Source organism: Aplysia californica, unplaced genomic scaffold (genome assembly GCF_000002075.1).
Source record: "Aplysia californica isolate F4 #8 unplaced genomic scaffold, AplCal3.0 scaffold00667, whole genome shotgun sequence".
Lineage (NCBI taxonomy): Eukaryota > Metazoa > Mollusca > Gastropoda > Aplysiida > Aplysiidae > Aplysia > Aplysia californica.
The window spans coordinates 33,984-51,614 of NW_004797937.1; the positions used below are offsets into that span (position 1 = coordinate 33,984).

Genomic DNA, 17,631 nt, shown 5'->3' on the forward strand with positions numbered 1-17,631 from the left:
ATGTCCTTTGGCGTCTCGTTGGAATGTCGACGTACTGGGTCAAGTTGTATAGGGCGGGCGTTAAGAGTACAATCGTTGAAGTCACCGGTAGTAAAGATAGCCGCGTCAGAAGGATTTTGTGGTTTGGTTGTGAATGAGGTCGGATAGAGTATCGGTGGCAATTTGGGACGTTTGTGTGCGGAGGAATATACAAATATACACAACATTCATAAATATACCTGGGAACTCACGGGGTAGATAGAACGGACGTAGATGTAAAGTGAGAACTTCCACATGGGGAGAACAGGACTGGTGGACAACCAGTATGTTATTGGGGCGGCACCATCGATCGTCTATGTACGCACACACACCTCCACCATGACTTTTATTTGAGAAGCCATCCCTGTCTGTACGAAAAACCTTGAAAAACCTTGAACCCTTTTAGGTCTACACTAGCATTGGTGGCATCTTCAGTGAACCAGGTCTCTGAGAAGCATAGAACGGAGGCTTCTCTGTATTCATGCAGAAGTCTCACGTTAGCCCTTAGTTCGTCAAGTTTGCTTGAGAACAGGACAAACCAAGAAAGTAAAAGCCATAAACCTACGAATATTCGGAGAGTGGAATGTAAAAATAAGAAGCAGAGCTTATTTGTGAAGGAGTTGAAATTTTTGGCCATATAAAAAAAACACCAGAAATGAACTGAAATAGTGACTTCAGATTAGGCAGATTTAATGAGCCGTGACACTGCTACAGAACCTAACTTACAGCCTGTTTAATCGGCCACCCACACTATCAAAACAGCCCTGGATGGGGTAGGGGGGGGGGGGGGGGGATCATTTCCCCCCCTGTCTCACTGGGTGGGGTTATCTTTTTTTTGTTATCCCTTGCCCATGTCTATGATATATCGACGCCATCTTATTAGTAGAAAAATGGTGTTATGATAGTGTCCAATAGTGTATTACGTACTTAATTGTTATAGCATATAACTGTTACATATAGATGTTCAAGATAATTATAGACCTTTGTGAAGGATCTGAGAGCAATGATGATTTTAGAAATGACGGTGGTGGTGACGGGTGATAAGTGATGATGTGGGATGGTGCTTATGTATATAATCATTAAGAAGACATGCTTCTGTTAGTTGTTTGATTTTTGCTTTTAAATTATGTTAGCGCTAGTCCTTTCTTCCTCTGCTCTGATGAATCATCTACTGGAACCATCTTTAATGTCACCGTCGTGAAGTTCCGAAGTGGTGGGCACAGTCTCTGCTAAGTTGACCTTGTTAGTATCAGTCTATTCTAGTGGGCCAAAAGACAAGTGGAGAGAGGACCTTAGTAGGTAGACAGTACAGTGGCAAATACTAAGTTGGAAATTTCGAAGGGGGTTGTAGGCTGCAAGTTGACAACCAGGGTATAAACTTAATACTTATTTAAACCTGAAGTTGCGGAGACTCCGACTCAGGATCCTCCAATCCAAGAGGAGAGGGAACAAGTAACACATAATATTGTATCCCTTCGCCTCGGGGGGAGCGGGGGTGGGGGGCTATCTAGTTAGCGATCAGGACTGACCTCCCTCAGTGTAGACAGAGCCGAAGCGGTAGTAGCACATCTTGTACATAAGGCAGTTGAGCAGGGTGGAGGAGCCCTCCTTGTCCACCCGGAACTCGCCCTGTGGGGTGTAGTAGTCCCACTCCTTGATGTGGGCGCCGCGGTCTGTGCTGCCGCCGATACGCACCATCCACAGGAACTTATTGATATCTGAGAAGAGGGAAAAAAATTAAATAAAGAAACAATACGGCGAAAATGTACGGCCACGCGGAAACAAATCGTATAAACAATAGAAAGACATGCCACCAAAAATATCACAGTTGTTTGTTTTAATGTTTTACTGTGTTTTGCAACACAATAATCAATAAGGTCATACAAGTGCAGAAGAATAGAGGTGTTACAAGAGAGCAACAAACACAAAAAAAGGAGGAGGAGAGATCGGGACGAAAGTTGTTCGATAGGAAAGAAGGAGCAAACCACACGAGGGCATCTGCCAACCACCCGCTATCACAGGTGAACACGTACGTGTCCAATATCACACCATTAAAAGGATGTGCATGGGATCCACCTTTTAACACCCCCTCCCCTCCAAATCACACACACACACATACATCAACACATCCAAGGGGAAGGACAAAATGAACATACATCTAATATCTAAGAGGTGCAATGCAGCAACTTTTAAGGTGACATACAGCGTACTGAAGTTGTAAAGTTCTTACCATCAGAGGAATAACCAGTCAATCCTCCAAATATGACTAACACGTAGTTGACATCAAGCTCTCGCATTATCTCGTATGCTTTATCTTCTGTTGACGCCATGGCCTGAGGAAAAAACAGCAACACCATTTCATGTTAACGAAGAAATGCAATACAGTTTGTTTTTATTCCTTCAAACTGTGCTTCCAAAGGAGAATTTTAAAAATTTCTTTTATAAACTTATTGAATGCCGTGTCCCATGGTGAAAATAATTTCAAATTCGGAAACAGGGTACCAAAATTAATAAAGTAAGAGGCTCGCAAGTAACCCTTTTTCTTGCTGAATTTTGAAGATCACAAAAAAAGGATTTTAACCAGAATTGCACAGTGCTTTATTTTGACATCACAAAGAGGGTGGACTGCTGTCAGATTTAACACGTGTAATAGATCCCCAAGATGAATTTTTATACTTTGAACATGGTATATTCTTGCTGCCGATTATAGAGACCAAAAAAAAATTGTAAAAGGGATAAAATGAGGCTCTTGGGTGGACTGAGTTCTTACACAAACAGTTATTTATACAGTGCAGCCTCTGTATAACGACCTTCGATACAACGACATCCTCTGTATTGCGACACGGTGCCCAAGTCCCGATTTTTTCCTTATATTTCATTAGTAATTTTTTTTCTGGTTCCAATGATGTCGTTATAGAGAGGCTGCACTGTACATAAATAAAGCAGGAAAGAAATATAAAATAGCTATTGATTTTCACCAAGAGAAATTTGCTTCAGCTTGGTTAATTCATAAGGCCATTGGAATGTCAATCTTCATCTCTCTCTCTCTCACACTCACACACAGACACACAAACACACTTACAAAGATGCACACACATTCTTTATTTAAAAAGAAAGCCTAAACAACCCGCTACCCTAGAGTTACAAAGTTGTATCAGCTCAGTACCAAGTTTTGAGAAATTGGGCGTACAAAATTTTGAGCGTCGCTATGTGTCCTCATTTTACTAATGGAATTCTTTCAATATCTTGATATCGACTCCGAATAATCTTACAATTTTGATAGAGCAAACAGAACATTCAGTCTCTGACATCATGGTCTTAGTAACTCAAACTGGCAAAAAATGTCACATAAAACTTTGTAAAATTCTGAGGTAGCGAACTATAACCACATTCCGTGTCATGTGTGGACACTACCAAACAATATCACTCGATCAACTTCCTCCTGCCAGCCTGTTTAGTAAAATCAAGCCACAGAAAAACTGATAGATCTCACCTGTCCCACACGGGAAATATGCGTGTTGTTCCAAGTATTGTTATCAACAAGAATGGTCCTGTTTGCCATTGCAGTAATCTGGTAGCCATAATCCCACCACGACATCACTTTAGCATCCTGCAGACAGTCAAATATAATATAATATAATATGATATAATATACAACACAATGCAATACAATACAATATAAAATAATCGTCGATCTGTCCAAGACAACAGTACACTGTTGAGGAGACTGCTGCTGGAAGAATGTATCATGCCCATCTGCTCCCAGTCTACCAAGCAGAGTAGTCTTTTCTAGTAAATGTATTTCGATGAGAATAAATCTACAAGTTGCATCAGCACCACATTGGCAACACAGGACAATACAAGCATGTTACTGCTGATTGCCTCTTTGAGGAACAAAAAGCACACCGACATACCAATATAAAAAAATATTATTTTGGCAAGTGTTTTAGGGCACTCGCAACTGCATAAGGTCATATGAGCGTGTGGGACACATTTAACATTTTTCAGTTGGTAGGAAATTTTGAATTTTGCCCCACATGAAGCCTACTCTTATCGATTTTAGACCACCAAGGGATCTTTAAAGAGCGCAACTCGCACACGGGACCTCCGAGATTTTACGCCCTTGTCCGAGAAGGCTAGGTGTTGATCTTTCCTACCAGAAGATCAGGGGTGTGGCTGAAGGACAGCAGTAAGGAGCCAAGGAGGAGCAGTAGAAAGAGTCAGGAGCCCAGAAGAGGGGGCAAAGGAGGTGAGGGGGTGGGGCAGAAAGTGGAGATGAAAGCAGACAACAGAACATTGCTAGACAGCAGCGAAGGAGGTGAACGAAGTCAATTGTTAGAGAAGAACATTTTTGGTCGCTACTCGGATTCGATCCTGGGACCTTTGAATGAGAGGCGAACACCTTAATCTTTAGGCCACGAGAGCCCCCCTACATATTAATACATTCATTGTGCTCATGGAAACAGAAAGATAGACAGAAACAATAGTAAGAAAAGAAGTAAAACCAAACCCACTCACCCCCACAATATCTGCACCACTTCTGATCGCAATCAGACATTAATAGAAAAAGATTTTTTTTTAAAATTAAGGAAGGTGAGCTTGAAATAAATAGAAGCAAATACTGTGTGTGTGTGTGTGTGTCTGTTTGTGTGTATGTGTGTGTGAGGGCGTGTAGTGTGTATGTGCATGTATGTGTGTTTGTGTATCTTCACCTCGGGGGTGTTGTGCCTGAGCCAGTAGTAAGCCTCCCTGAAGTCGTCAAAGATGATCCTGCTGCCGTCCCCTCCGCGAGCCGAGAGAACGATGGAGGGAGAGGAGTAGGCCTCCGAGGTCACCCAGGTGCAGTGGAAGGTGTAGAACAGGAGGAAAGTCGTCATCATGATAACCACACAGCTGGCAATCTGAGGGGGGGATATTGCAGGAATACAGAATGACTTCTTCCAAGCAGCAAAGTTTCATGCCGATTGTTAAAACTACTGAAAACTAATAAGCCCAATGACACTGCAGAGACTATGAAGAAACACCACCTGAAATATAAACAGTATGAGAATTCAAAAACAAATACAATAAAGCAAGCATTAGACCAAAATGCAAAACTAAACTGGAATAACAGAATCTAATCACTGACGAACAAATCTTACTTAAATATGCAACAAAGAGCTTTATTTTCCTTCAATGAATATTTTACCCAACTTCTACCCCCTCTCTCTCTATATATATATAATATAAAATGGATAGCTCGAATTCGTCGGGACCGGCCTATGTAATTCGAGGGGTCCGTAGTGTGAGGGATATCTTACAAAGATAAAGCAGGAGAAAAAAAAACTGCAACCGAAGACACAGTTCGACGGATGCGTGAAATCGAGTCATCTGTGTTCGACCTATCAAAAGTCATACTGTATTATATATTCAACATGCAATACACATGCTCCACCCTTGTCTCCGGAACTTACCTCATTCTTGAGCGGGTAGTTTGACTCAATTTTCTTGCTCTTCTTTTCCTTCATTGGATTGTCCAGGTTCTTCATGTAGGTTGTCAGGACAGCTGACATGCCAATGCCTCCCAGGACGCACATGACAGGGGCCAGCACCAACATCAGACGTACCATCACACCCTGCACACAAATCACGTTTTATTGAGAATGGTTGGCTTGTTTTTAGTTTTCGTTCGAGTTTTACAGCACTTGCAACACAATAAGGTCATATAAGTGCCGAAGATTAGAGGTGTTATAAGAGCGAAACAAAGACAAAAAAAGAAGGAGAGAGAGACCAGGAAGATAAATGTTCGATAGGAAAGAAGGAGCAAACCACACCAGAGCAACCGCCAACCACTCAAGGTTGGTTGATTTGTTTGAGTTAAAAAGTGTGTTCATCAACATGGGAAAAGGTACGACAGGTAAGCAGAAACAAGAGAAGGGAAAAGAAAGAAGAAGCTAGACCTACCAGTCGTGCCCTCCAACCACCCAAATACTGAGAACGGCCAGTTGGGTTGATTTGAAACAACCCAATGGAAGCAGACAGACCAGCAAAGATTTGACTTATCTCATATACATGTTATTATTCTTTTTTCTTTTGGTAAACGTTTTACCGCGCTCGCAACTGCATAACGTCTGAGTACGCATATTCGCGTTAAGCTGTAAGTTTGCAATACAGAGTACAATAGAGTGTTGCATATTACTAATACGGAATTGAACATCTACAGGCATATTGTACAGTAGCCATACAATCAAAAGACAAAAGTACCAACTTTCTGTTATAAAGATACATTAGGGCAAACTTATATCTAAAATGTCAACAAGCAGAGAAACATTTGGAATTATACACCATTGTGAAAAGCTAAATAACAGACAGACAGAAGCTAAATAAAAAACGGACAAAAAGCTAAATAACAAAGAGACAGCTATTTACAAATCTAAACAGCAGTCGCATAACAGAGCCACAGAGGTGACCTTACTAAAGTGACACACGGGCCCGACTAACAAATAACTTCACTGTACCACTTTACAACAGCGCTCTGAATATAGTTTCGGAAACACATAATATGATGATAAGAAAACACATGGATTTTGCGCATAATATAATAAGAAAACACATGGATTTTACACATAATATGACAAGAAAACACATGAATTTTACACATAATATGACAAAAAAACACATGGATTTTACACATAATATGATAAGAAAACAAAATGGATTTTACACCTAATATGATAATATGGATTTTACTACTTACAGCAAAGTAAATGCTGGTCACACCGTACATGATGATGAAGATGTTGGCATCGGTGAGCTTCACAAAGCAGTAGTAGAGGCCCACGGGGAAGAGGAACATGAGCAGCTGGAGGTCAAAGTAGAAGGAGCTCCAGGTGGTTGGCTGATGCTCAGAGACGGAGGCGATGATGGGGATGTTGTTCTTGGCGTAAGATGGGTCGAGCAGGGAGTAGAAACGGCCAGTCCATGGAGCAATTTCTGGGAGGGGGGGAGCGGTCAAGGAAACAACAGCACAGGGGACAAAATAATCCTGTACATAAACAGCAGGAAATTTCAAAAACGTATTCACATAAAAAATAAAGCATAAAGAAATCCTTTGATTTGCTTCCCTGTATGATTAATCATGTATATGAATGAAGACTAAAACGCTAAGCTAAGCACTAAGTAAAAAGTTGTTCCCGATCCGATCTGGACACTGGGGATTGCCTTGTTCGTGAGACAACTTCCTGGGCCTTCGACATACTGTGGTAGGATGGCCAGTTCCTTTCCATGCCGCCTTTACTTCCTCAACTCAAAGTCAGGTACCCATTACTGCTGGTTGAGCAGGAGGGGGGGAAAAAAAGCATGTCCAAACCGAGGCTCAAACCTGGACTTTCCGCTTCAAAGACGAGCACACTAACCGCTCCGCCACCGCAACCACAAGCACTATGTATTAACCAGAGACAATCAAGCAAGACAGTCGTCTGGTGGCACGATGTTCTCAGGACTTATCCCTCTGACATACAACACAGTATGGGCAAAACTCCAGGGCTGTTTTTCACTTTAGCCTGTTTTTACTCAGCTTAAGCTTCTTATTTTTTATGAGCCACCTTAAATTTATTCCTATCAGTCAAGATTATATATTTTTTACTAAAACAAATTCAAAAAGGTTTTATTCTGAATTTAGAAGATATTTTTTAAAAAATATATATAATATCTACACATGCAATCTTGTACACACATAGTGAAAACAGAAGGACCCTGAAATCTTTTTTCTATTTACAAATCTCGCTATGTATGTATTTTAAATACAAAGACTAAACATGTATACAAGAAAAAACTTGGGACCTGAAAATCTGTTCACTAAGTGCGTGCTTTACTTTGTGTCAGCTAGACTATAAAACATAACAGAAGGAATCCCCCCCAAGCTTTTAGCAAAAATTCTTTCAAGTGCAAAGGATACTGCCAAGAGCAGTTGCAACAGCAGCAGCACCAAACACAGCAGTGCCAACCAGCAGGACAAGGCTTCTGAACAGAATGTTGAAATGGTCTTTGGACATCTTGGAGCGAAGATAGTCGACAAAGGCATGGACTTGGCACAAACCAAACACGCCAAGGGCCTGCAAATACAAATATACCCCCAAGATCAGACTTGTTGTTGGATGGCAAAATGAGTTACGTGACTTTATAGAGTACAGGACAGACTGACTCTGTTAAAACAAAAACTTTCCCAAAAAAATCCTCATAACTTATTAACTCTTTATCTTAAAGTATCTTTCCACCAAGTACACATACACACACATTCTTCCCTCACACATCCTCTCTTCCACACACACCTGTGCGCATAACCATAGTAATATAATGGTATGCTTGCACTCGCAAACAGGCTCACAGTCACATGCATTTTATCAATGAACAGTAATTATAGACATTAATAGTGTGAAGGTAGATACTTACTCTGAATTCTGACTGTAACTCAATGGTATTCTGATTAGGTACCAGAAACTAAATTTTCAAACTAGCTGTATGCCAAATTTATCTGTTCCATTTGAAAGGCCTATATCCACTGAGCATTTTGGTACCATTCTTTAACATCTCCGCCAATTTTTAAGAAAATTGTAGTTGTTTAAAATTTGATCAAATTTGTTAAAGTCAGTCACTGGCTGCAACCCCATGTTTGACAGACAATAAAAAAGTAACAAGTCCACTAAACATCTCCGCATTAACAGAGTACAATCACTATAACAAATATATGGAGCATAATTTTTTTCAAGACTGTGAGATCTTTACAAATCAGTACTTTATCACCTCAAACATGATATCTGTCGTTATTTCGACAAAAACACCGAGCGTTGACCCGGCCGGCGTCGCACCGGCCCCCGCGGCGAGCGAGTTGGCTCTATACTGTAGTGTACCCCGCGTGCGGGGTCACATGCTTTCTGAGTCTCGCGGAAGGATTGATGTAAAATAATTCCAATTTAATTACTTTATTCTAATAGAAAATGAACTGATCTTTTAATTAAAATTTTTTATAAGCCGGTATTTTACACATTTGGTGTAAAAAGTGATCTTTAAACATTTTGACGGTAGTTTTAAAAGCTTTCTATAAAGACGCCAAAGGCTAAACTTATATCACGGGAAAGCCCGTTTAAAGCTCTACAGTTCTCCGCCAATGAAAAGACGGTATTTAATCATCCATCGTTCCGCGAAGTATTTGAATGCACGCGTGTCAATTTTTCAACCGGCCGACCTCGCATTCTGACCGCGAGGGGCTTCGCTTTCGTCGGCGATTCTCCAGCTCCTAATAATCGGACATATAAACAACTTACACCATTGTAATGAGGAAAAGCTGAACTTTTACAAGGTGTACGGCATTTGGTGTTTTATAGCGAAAGAGCAAAGAAACAAAGATCGGAATTAACCCGATTTTACCGATACCACGCAGTCGGAAGGCCGCGAGTGCCCGCGAGGCCGTGTTTACGCTACCTATTCTGATGCATGCTTAACTTTAAAGGTCATAGGAATACTTCTGTATGGGCACAGCATCAGTGCTTATTTCTCTTTCTATTTAGTTTTATAAAAGTGCCGAAGATTAGAGGTGTTACAAGAGAGTAACAAATACAAAAAAGAAGGAGAGATAAGGACGATAGATGTTTGATAGGGAAGAAGAAGCAAACCACAGCAGAGCACCCGCCAACCACCCACTTTCTCTTTCTATGAACATTATTTTCTCTTTTTTTTTGATTGGCGGAAGTGAAAGGAGAAAAGATATTGTATACTCACAGCCATGTGTTCACTGGACTGGACAGGTTGGAATCCGACAAAAGAGATTTGCATAGACAGGATGGTTCCCAGACAATACACCTGAAAAAAAAAAAGGAGAGAAAATCTAAAATAACAGAACAATGCTGCTGCAAAAAGCAGATGTTAGGAAATAAAGCAAGGGATTACAATGTTTTACTACAAAAGATTTAATGTGATCAAAGCGCAAAGCAAAAATTACTTTCATTTACAAAAAGATAAAACAAACAAAAAAAACCCAAGAAGGACATATAACCAGAATATTTCATTTCAATAAGCCCTGCAAAATCAAAGAAGCAAAGACATCATTTCTTTTTTCTTTTTAACTTGACAGGTATCACAAATTCATACAAAGAAACAAGAAAAGCACTGGGTTGAAAAAATTACAAAAATCCAGACGAAACAGTAAAGTTGCACATATATGCTTACTATTTGTTTGTAGAACAAGGATCAACATAATCCAGATCTATGCATTCACTGCTGTTCCCTCTTCCTTCGGTGGTTCTATTAATGGTTTCCATTCCGAGCTGATTCTTGATGAGAAGTGCCTATCCCACCAGTTCTAAGCACAGCCCAGAAACACAATGTAACTGAATAAATGCAATGTTTTACTTCAATCATAACCTTAGAATATCAGCACCACAGTGAGTGGTTCTTCATCCAGTTACACAATACTGAATCACAGACTTTTTGTTGTTGTTGTGTAAGAGTAGTTCTTTTAAAATTGTACGCTCTCTTCTATGTTCGAATACTTAGTTTCACTATGAGATCGTTCTTACCTACTTACATCAATTTTTAATAATCAATACTTACAGTGGAGAAGGCAACGTAGATGCGATGAGAAAAGCGACCGGTGATCATCAACATCAAGACATGAAGGGGAATCAAGTTGATCAAGAACACGTAGCCTCCCCAAGACGACACCTAAAATACAGAAGTACAAGAGTAAAATGAAAAAGAGCTTTATCAACATGAACTCCATAAAAGACCGAAACAGGAAAAAAAAATGTGTTCTTAGTTTGAAAACAGAGACGCACATTGATCTAATAACACATATGGTGCCATCCAAACACAAGCTTCAAAAAAAGAAAGAGTCAGACAGAGAGACAGAGTCAGACAGACGAAAAAAAAAAGAAAGAAAGAAAAATCAAACAAGGGTAGGAGACAAAACTGATGAACGAATAGACCTACTAAACTGAGTACCCCTGCCAATCCTCTTCTATTTAGAAACAAAACAAGTATTTTTACATTGAACTATTTAGTAAATGTTATATGGTGTTTGCAACACAATTATATCATTTAAGTGACAAAGAATAGAGGTGTTACAATAAAGGAACACACACATAAAAGGAGGAGAGATAAGAACTATAGATTGTTTCGACAGGAAAGAAAGGAACAAACCACACCTGAGCACCCGCCTACCACTTTACAACTATATCTTTGGTGGTGTTTTGTATCACCACAACAGACAGATAGAAGAGTCCTCACCATGTAAAAGTATGCCAGAGCACAGAGGGCTCCCCAGAAGATAGATCCAGTTTTGACGGACTTGATCCACAGGGTGTAGGTGAGCAGCATGCAGAAGATGGCAATACCCTCGTTATCATAAGACCCTGCTACGGACCTAGAGATGTAGCCAGGGACGATGGAAAGCATAGCAGCAGCCACCAGACCGGCAGAAGCATCCTGCAAATAACGATAACAAGTTAGTACAAGAAGATAACATCACAGAGGAGACGCTCAACATTAAGCAATAGGGACCATCAAATAAGGAAACCATAAAGTGTTCTTTATGTTTTAGTAAGGGTTCTACCGTATTTGCCCATGATAAGAGATTTGTGCACAACCTGTACCTTTTCATTATGGAAACTTTATTTAACAAATGAGTGTTTTATGATTTTAAGAGATAAAAGGTTTCATTCTTTTTAACTAGTGTACCATCTTTATGTATCTTTTCTTGCTTTTTATCCACAGTTAGAATTTGAAATTTGACAAAATATTTTTCAAGCTCATTCAACCAATACCACAGATTATGAAACAGCAATATAAAAGTATTTTCAGAATTTTGGGAGTAATACATTTTAACAGCTGGCCAACGATAATTTTTTTTCCTGTCTCACGCAATCTGGGAGGACTTTACAAACCCTGAGTTCTTTTGTGAAGTAGAAAGTGACGATGGTGGTGAAACTGGAGAACAGAGGTGCCAAGAACACACAAACATTCCTCACATCAATGGTCAGATGGAAGAAGTTCATGACATGGTAGATCAAAGCTGATGTTACCATGAGACCTGTGGGGTGGGAAACCCAGAAAAAAGATTTTAGAAAAAAGTGGGAAAAAAGTAAGAAATAGTACTTACATCCTTTGAACTCACTATTTTAAGCATAGCACCAGTAGACGGGATGACTAACAGCTTGACGACAAAAAAGTCAAACTAAACACAAAGTGTGCCTTATCAAACTCCAGTTGACAGACTAAACGAATAACACCTAATATTTTCAGTTGGTAGGAAATTTTGAATTTTGCACGGGTGGCGGCCGAAGCCTACTCTTATAGATTTTAGTAGGTAGCGTAAACACGGTCTCGCGGGCACTCGTGGCCTTCCGATCGCATGGTATCAGTGAAATCAGGGAAATTCCGATAGCTGTTTCTTTGCTCTTTCGCTATAAAACACCAAATGCCGTACACCTTATAAAAGTTCAGCTTTTCCTCGTTACAGTGGTGTAAGTTGTTTGAATGTCCGATTATTAGGAGCTGGAGAATCGCCGACGAAAGTGAAGCCCCTCGCGGTCGGAATGCGTGGTCGGCCGGTTAAAAAATTGACATGCGTGCATTCAAATGCTTCGCCGAACGAGCGATGTTTACGATGATTAAATACCGTCTTTTCATTGGCAGAGAACTGTAGAGCTCTAAACGGGTTTTCCCGTGGTATATATTTGGCCTTTGGCGTTTAAACAAAAAGCTTTTAAAAATGCTGTCAAAATGTTTGAAGATAACTTTTTACACAAAATATGTAAAATACCGGCTTGAAAAAGGAAAAAAGATCGGTTTATTTTCTATTGGAATAAGTAACCACATTGGAATTATTTTACATCAATCCTTCCACGAGACTCGGAAATCATGTGACCCCGCACGCAGGGTACACTACAGTATAAGCCGACTCGTTCGCCACGGGGCCCGGTGTGGCGCCGGCCGGATCAACGCTCGGTGTTTTTGTCGAAATAACGACAGATCATCGTGTTTTAGGCGATAAAATACTGATTTGTAATGATTTCACAGTCTTGAAAAAAATTAGGTCCATAAATTTGTTATAGTGATTGTACTCTGTTAATGTTGAGATGTTTAGTGCACTTGGTACTCTTTTATTGTCTGTCAAACATGGGGTGCAGCCAGTGACTGACTTTAACAAATTTGATCAAATTTTAAACAACTACCGTTTTCTTTAAAATTGACTGAGAGGTTAAAGAATGGTACCAAAATGCTCAGTGGATATAGGCCTTTCAAATGGAGCAGATAAATTAGGCATACAGCTACTTTGAAAATTTAGTTTCTGGTACCTAATTTTAGACCACCAAGGGATCTTTAACGTTCCCAACTTGCACACGAGCCCTCCGAGATTTTTCGCCCTTGTCCGAGAAGGCTAGGTGTAGATCTTTCCTACCAGAAGATCAGGTGTGTGGCAGAAAGACAGCAGTAAGAAGAAGCGTAGGAGTAGCAGTAGAAAGGCGGCAGAAAGAATTAGGAGCCCAGCGGAAGGGGCAAAGGAGGTGAGGGGGTGGGAGCAGAAAGAGGAGACGAAAGCAAACGACAGAACATTGCTAGAGAGCAGGAAATGAGGTGAAAAGAGACAAATTTAGAGAAAAAAATGTTTCGGTCGCTACCCGAATTCGAACCCGGGACCTTTTGAATGAGAGGTCAACACCTTAACCTCTAGGCCACGAGAGCCCCACAGACTAAGCTTTAAACTTAATGCATCAAATAATAAATGCCGGGTTTTAATTCAATTTTTTAAAAAGTTGACTAATGATCGAAGTTTTATAAGAGCACCAACATAATGGAACATGTGGGAAATAAGTTAACTGGTGATACCAGTCTTTCACAATGTTTGATAGTTGTCTAAATGCTTCAGTAAAGAAAAGAAACCAAATAACCCCCCCCCAGGATTTAAGTGACGTTAAGTTGAAAGAAGTCAAGTCCTGAGCAGACAAGTCGACACAAAGGGGAAATAACACTGCAGTACCTGGGTAGATGGTGCCACCAATAATTCTGCCAAGAGGATACCACGCTCTGTCATCAAACCAGTTGTGGAAGTTGTAAAACCCTTCTTCAGCCAAAAAGCGGGTCGTGCGGTAGTTGAAATAAGGATCAAACTCGTGGATGACACTCTCAAACCGCAGCACAGAGAACAGACGAGTGGAAAAAGCTGTAGATTATAAATATTATAAAAAACCTATGGATAACAAGTATGACAGCAGTCTTGATAATGACTAGCTTTAAGTCTACAACTGTCAAGGGGAAAAAAGGTAAAAATAATATTGATGAATTCAGCCACATGCATAATTATGTTTTGACATAATCTCGCTATCATATGTAGCCAGAAGAGCAAATTTGTAGGCTGGCAACCTTTCAAGAATGGGAGCATAGCCTGCCGTATTGCTTTTTATGTTTCAGTAAAAGGAAACAGATGCTTGATCAAGAACAACAGAAGCAATCAGGATTTTTACGGTTACAATAACTCAGAAGAAAAAAGTACAGCTATCACCATGGTACAACAGCTTGCAAAAATAAACCATCAACTATTCAGGCACCTCTATGAAATGCAAAAACTTGTCTTACACAATACAGCTGCTACAGCGAGAATGACCATCTTCAACAGCGTGTCTTGCTTATCTGGAGACATCTTCAGGAGCCACTGCAGACCCCAGGTCCCTTGAGACGTCTTCATGGCTAAGGCAGCTGGAAAAACAAAAGGTTTGAAAGGGCATAATTAATAACTTGTTGACAAACAAAATGTTTACAGTACAATTCAAGGGCAACGTTCATCCTGCAGCTAGCATGGAACGAAGGGGGGTGTCACCACAATTTAGATCCCCCCCCACCCCCAAAGAAATATCCTTTAAAAAATAAAAAACATGGTAAAATAAGGCAAAGGAAATCCACACTGTGAGCTCACAGCCGAAGGAAGCATCAACTTAAGTTTTAAAGATGCCATTATTTTGCCTCTTTGCCTATTTGCTATCACAGGCTTGATATGAATCAATGACTAAAATAAATTCGATACCTTAAAAACTTTAAAACTAAAAATGGACAGTTCAGAGTGGTCCCCGAAGAAGCATTTTTAGCATCAAATTCAATTTCTAGAGCTAGAGATTTTTAAATGTCTGAATATTCAGATACTTCAGTAGTGCTTTTGGGGCAACGTTCCCGGACTATGCTTCATTTGAAAATGCCTTCAAAAGGTACTGCGAGAAAACAAGACTGATCAACCTTGGCACTAACCTATTTTACATTTAGTCACCCTAAAGCAAAAACTAAAATCCTTCATGTAAACAAAAAAAATCCCTCCACGCCCCCCCACCTCGTACACACTTTTTACACACACACGCACACACACACACTCACTCACAGACACACATTCACAGGCCACTCCACTTGCAATTATTTTCAACAAATGTCGAGAATGGAAACCGTTCGGAGAAACAGAGTTCAAGTTTATTTTCCAGAGCCTTCGGAGAAATAGAGCTGGCCAAAAATAAAACCAGACTCTGTCAACTTACATAGAATCTACCCCAATTTCTATTACAAGTTACAAGCAGATAATTAGATAGCAATGACAATGAAAAATTAAATTTTCATCCAAATTGCTTAAAAATGGGCTTAAATGAAAATAGAGTAAATTCTAAGAACTATGGGTTTTTTAAATTTTAAAACTCCATTGATAAATAAAAAGGTTATTGAGATTTTTGTTTGCAAAATGTTGGAGGACCTTATAAGAAAAAATCGCCAAAATGTGGGACATGTCTTGTTGATGTATTTTGAGGAAAATAACTGTTCATAAAAGTCAGTAATGAATTGGAGCATGAATGAAACTTGGCTTCTTCATGTGATTTTTTAGTGCAGAATCTAGTTCTGCTATCACTTTTTCGATGTCTTTATTACTTTGGATCTTAAAGACTGATATTTGCATGAAATTTGTTGAATTGCGTGACATCGTTTTTACCGCGACACGATCACCCCTTCTAAAACTCAGTAAAGCGCTATCGGAAAAAACCCGCGATGTAGTCATCGGTGGCCTATTTAGTTATAGGCAGCCAATCACATGCCGCCTAGCGAGCACACGCCTCTTGCATGCCGGCACCTCGCGTTAGGAATGCGTGATCTAGTTTCCAGCTCTAGTGTTTTATCAATAGATGGGTGGTAATTTTATGTTGGTACGTAAAATCTACTAAATGCAGAGATCTGATATTTTACAGCAATAAAGAAGACATGTGGGGCGCTTGTGTGGTCGGCGATCAACCCGCAGCTCCGCTTACTTTTCAAACCGCAGAGGAAATTCGCACAATGTAAACACGGCAATATCTCCGGTTCTAATCTAGTAATCGTTCGGGATTTACGCTGGCATGTTGTTAGTTTAACTTTTTCTCTGATTGGTTGCCGAGTTTCATTTATTTTCGTTCAGGAGTTTTCCCGTAACTATACATAGAAGAGTCACTTCTGATTCCGAGCGGCCCAAAAATTACCCCTCGCGCAGAGGCCGATTTTCGGCCCAAGGCGCAGTTGGCGATTGGCATTGCTAAATTAGAGAATGTTAGATGTACATCATAGGTCAATGTTATATTTATAGTAACAGCCATCTTGTTTGACGTCATTGAGGGGTTCCCACTTTGTTGTCAACGACAACAGCCGGCAGCCTGCCAATGCCCAATGGATAGGGCTGAGATCTATGTTCTTTGAAACTTGCAGAAACTGATCCGTTCCTTCGTCTGCGACTGTGCAGCACCCTTCTTCCGCCCAGATTGATTCTGATGCCGTGCACTATGTATGTACATTGAGAAGAAGAAGAAGACTAAGAGTAGGCCTACTATTCAGTTCGGCTGCAGTCGTGCGGTCGTGTTGCCAACATGACTGACAACAAAGTGGGAATCCCTCAATGACGTCACTAGCTAGATCTAGATATTAGTCAATAAATGTCTGCAAATGATGTGACGTAACCTCTAGGCCTACATCTGACCACAGCGACGTACTCTAGATCTAATCATCCCCTTGCTTTGTATTTCCACAGAACAGCAATTGAAATTGAGCCGAAATTGAATGATGGCATGAGGAAACTAGATCTATGCATCTTTCAAGACAGAGCCCTTTGAAGATGGAAACACCATATTTATATCTTGAGGCTGAGTTTGTTCAGTAATGGGACGAGGATCCACTTATATACTTGCCACATACTTGGCCCAATACAACACCAAAATTGTTTTATCCCCACCCATGCTCGTGTTGTAAGTGTGGTACACTTGGAAGACGTGTCGTGTGTTATTGGCCTAGATTTAGATTCTAGATATTAGATTCGCTATAAAAGAGTGGAGTCCAGGCGGATTTGCCACATTTTGTTATCAAATTCAGAAATGCATATAAATGACTTTTAACAGCATGCACGAATATGCTCTTTTAACAAATCACAACTGTACCTTTCAGTTTCCAATTTCAGTATCTTTTCCAACGTATTCTCCGAGTGTCTGCTGGCGAGTGTACACGACTACACACACCGGCAATTTTGTAACAAGACAGTTGATTGGTGCTTACACCGGAAGCGGAAAAGAAGCCATAGACAAATGAAACGAA

General features: G+C 40.2%; 1 protein-coding gene across 1 annotated transcript in view; it reads right to left on the reverse strand.

Annotated features, from left to right (window-relative positions):
- LOC101857747 (dolichyl-diphosphooligosaccharide--protein glycosyltransferase subunit STT3A) overlaps positions 1–17,577 on the reverse strand; it is a 21,528-nt gene extending 3,951 nt beyond the window's left edge. The window contains exons 1-14 of the mRNA XM_005108181.3: positions 17,478–17,577; positions 14,629–14,748; positions 14,033–14,215; positions 11,937–12,082; positions 11,281–11,478; positions 10,606–10,716; positions 9,775–9,855; positions 7,955–8,111; positions 6,755–6,990; positions 5,472–5,633; positions 4,731–4,919; positions 3,512–3,628; positions 2,249–2,351; positions 1,548–1,736 (exon numbers count right to left, since the gene is read on the reverse strand). Coding sequence (XP_005108238.1) covers positions 1,548–1,736; positions 2,249–2,351; positions 3,512–3,628; positions 4,731–4,919; positions 5,472–5,633; positions 6,755–6,990; positions 7,955–8,111; positions 9,775–9,855; positions 10,606–10,716; positions 11,281–11,478; positions 11,937–12,082; positions 14,033–14,215; positions 14,629–14,737 — 1,981 coding nt within the window. The 5' untranslated portion in view covers positions 14,738–14,748; positions 17,478–17,577. The remainder of the gene's footprint in view (positions 1–1,547; positions 1,737–2,248; positions 2,352–3,511; positions 3,629–4,730; positions 4,920–5,471; positions 5,634–6,754; positions 6,991–7,954; positions 8,112–9,774; positions 9,856–10,605; positions 10,717–11,280; positions 11,479–11,936; positions 12,083–14,032; positions 14,216–14,628; positions 14,749–17,477) is intronic.
- Positions 17,578–17,631: the final 54 nt, after the last annotated feature.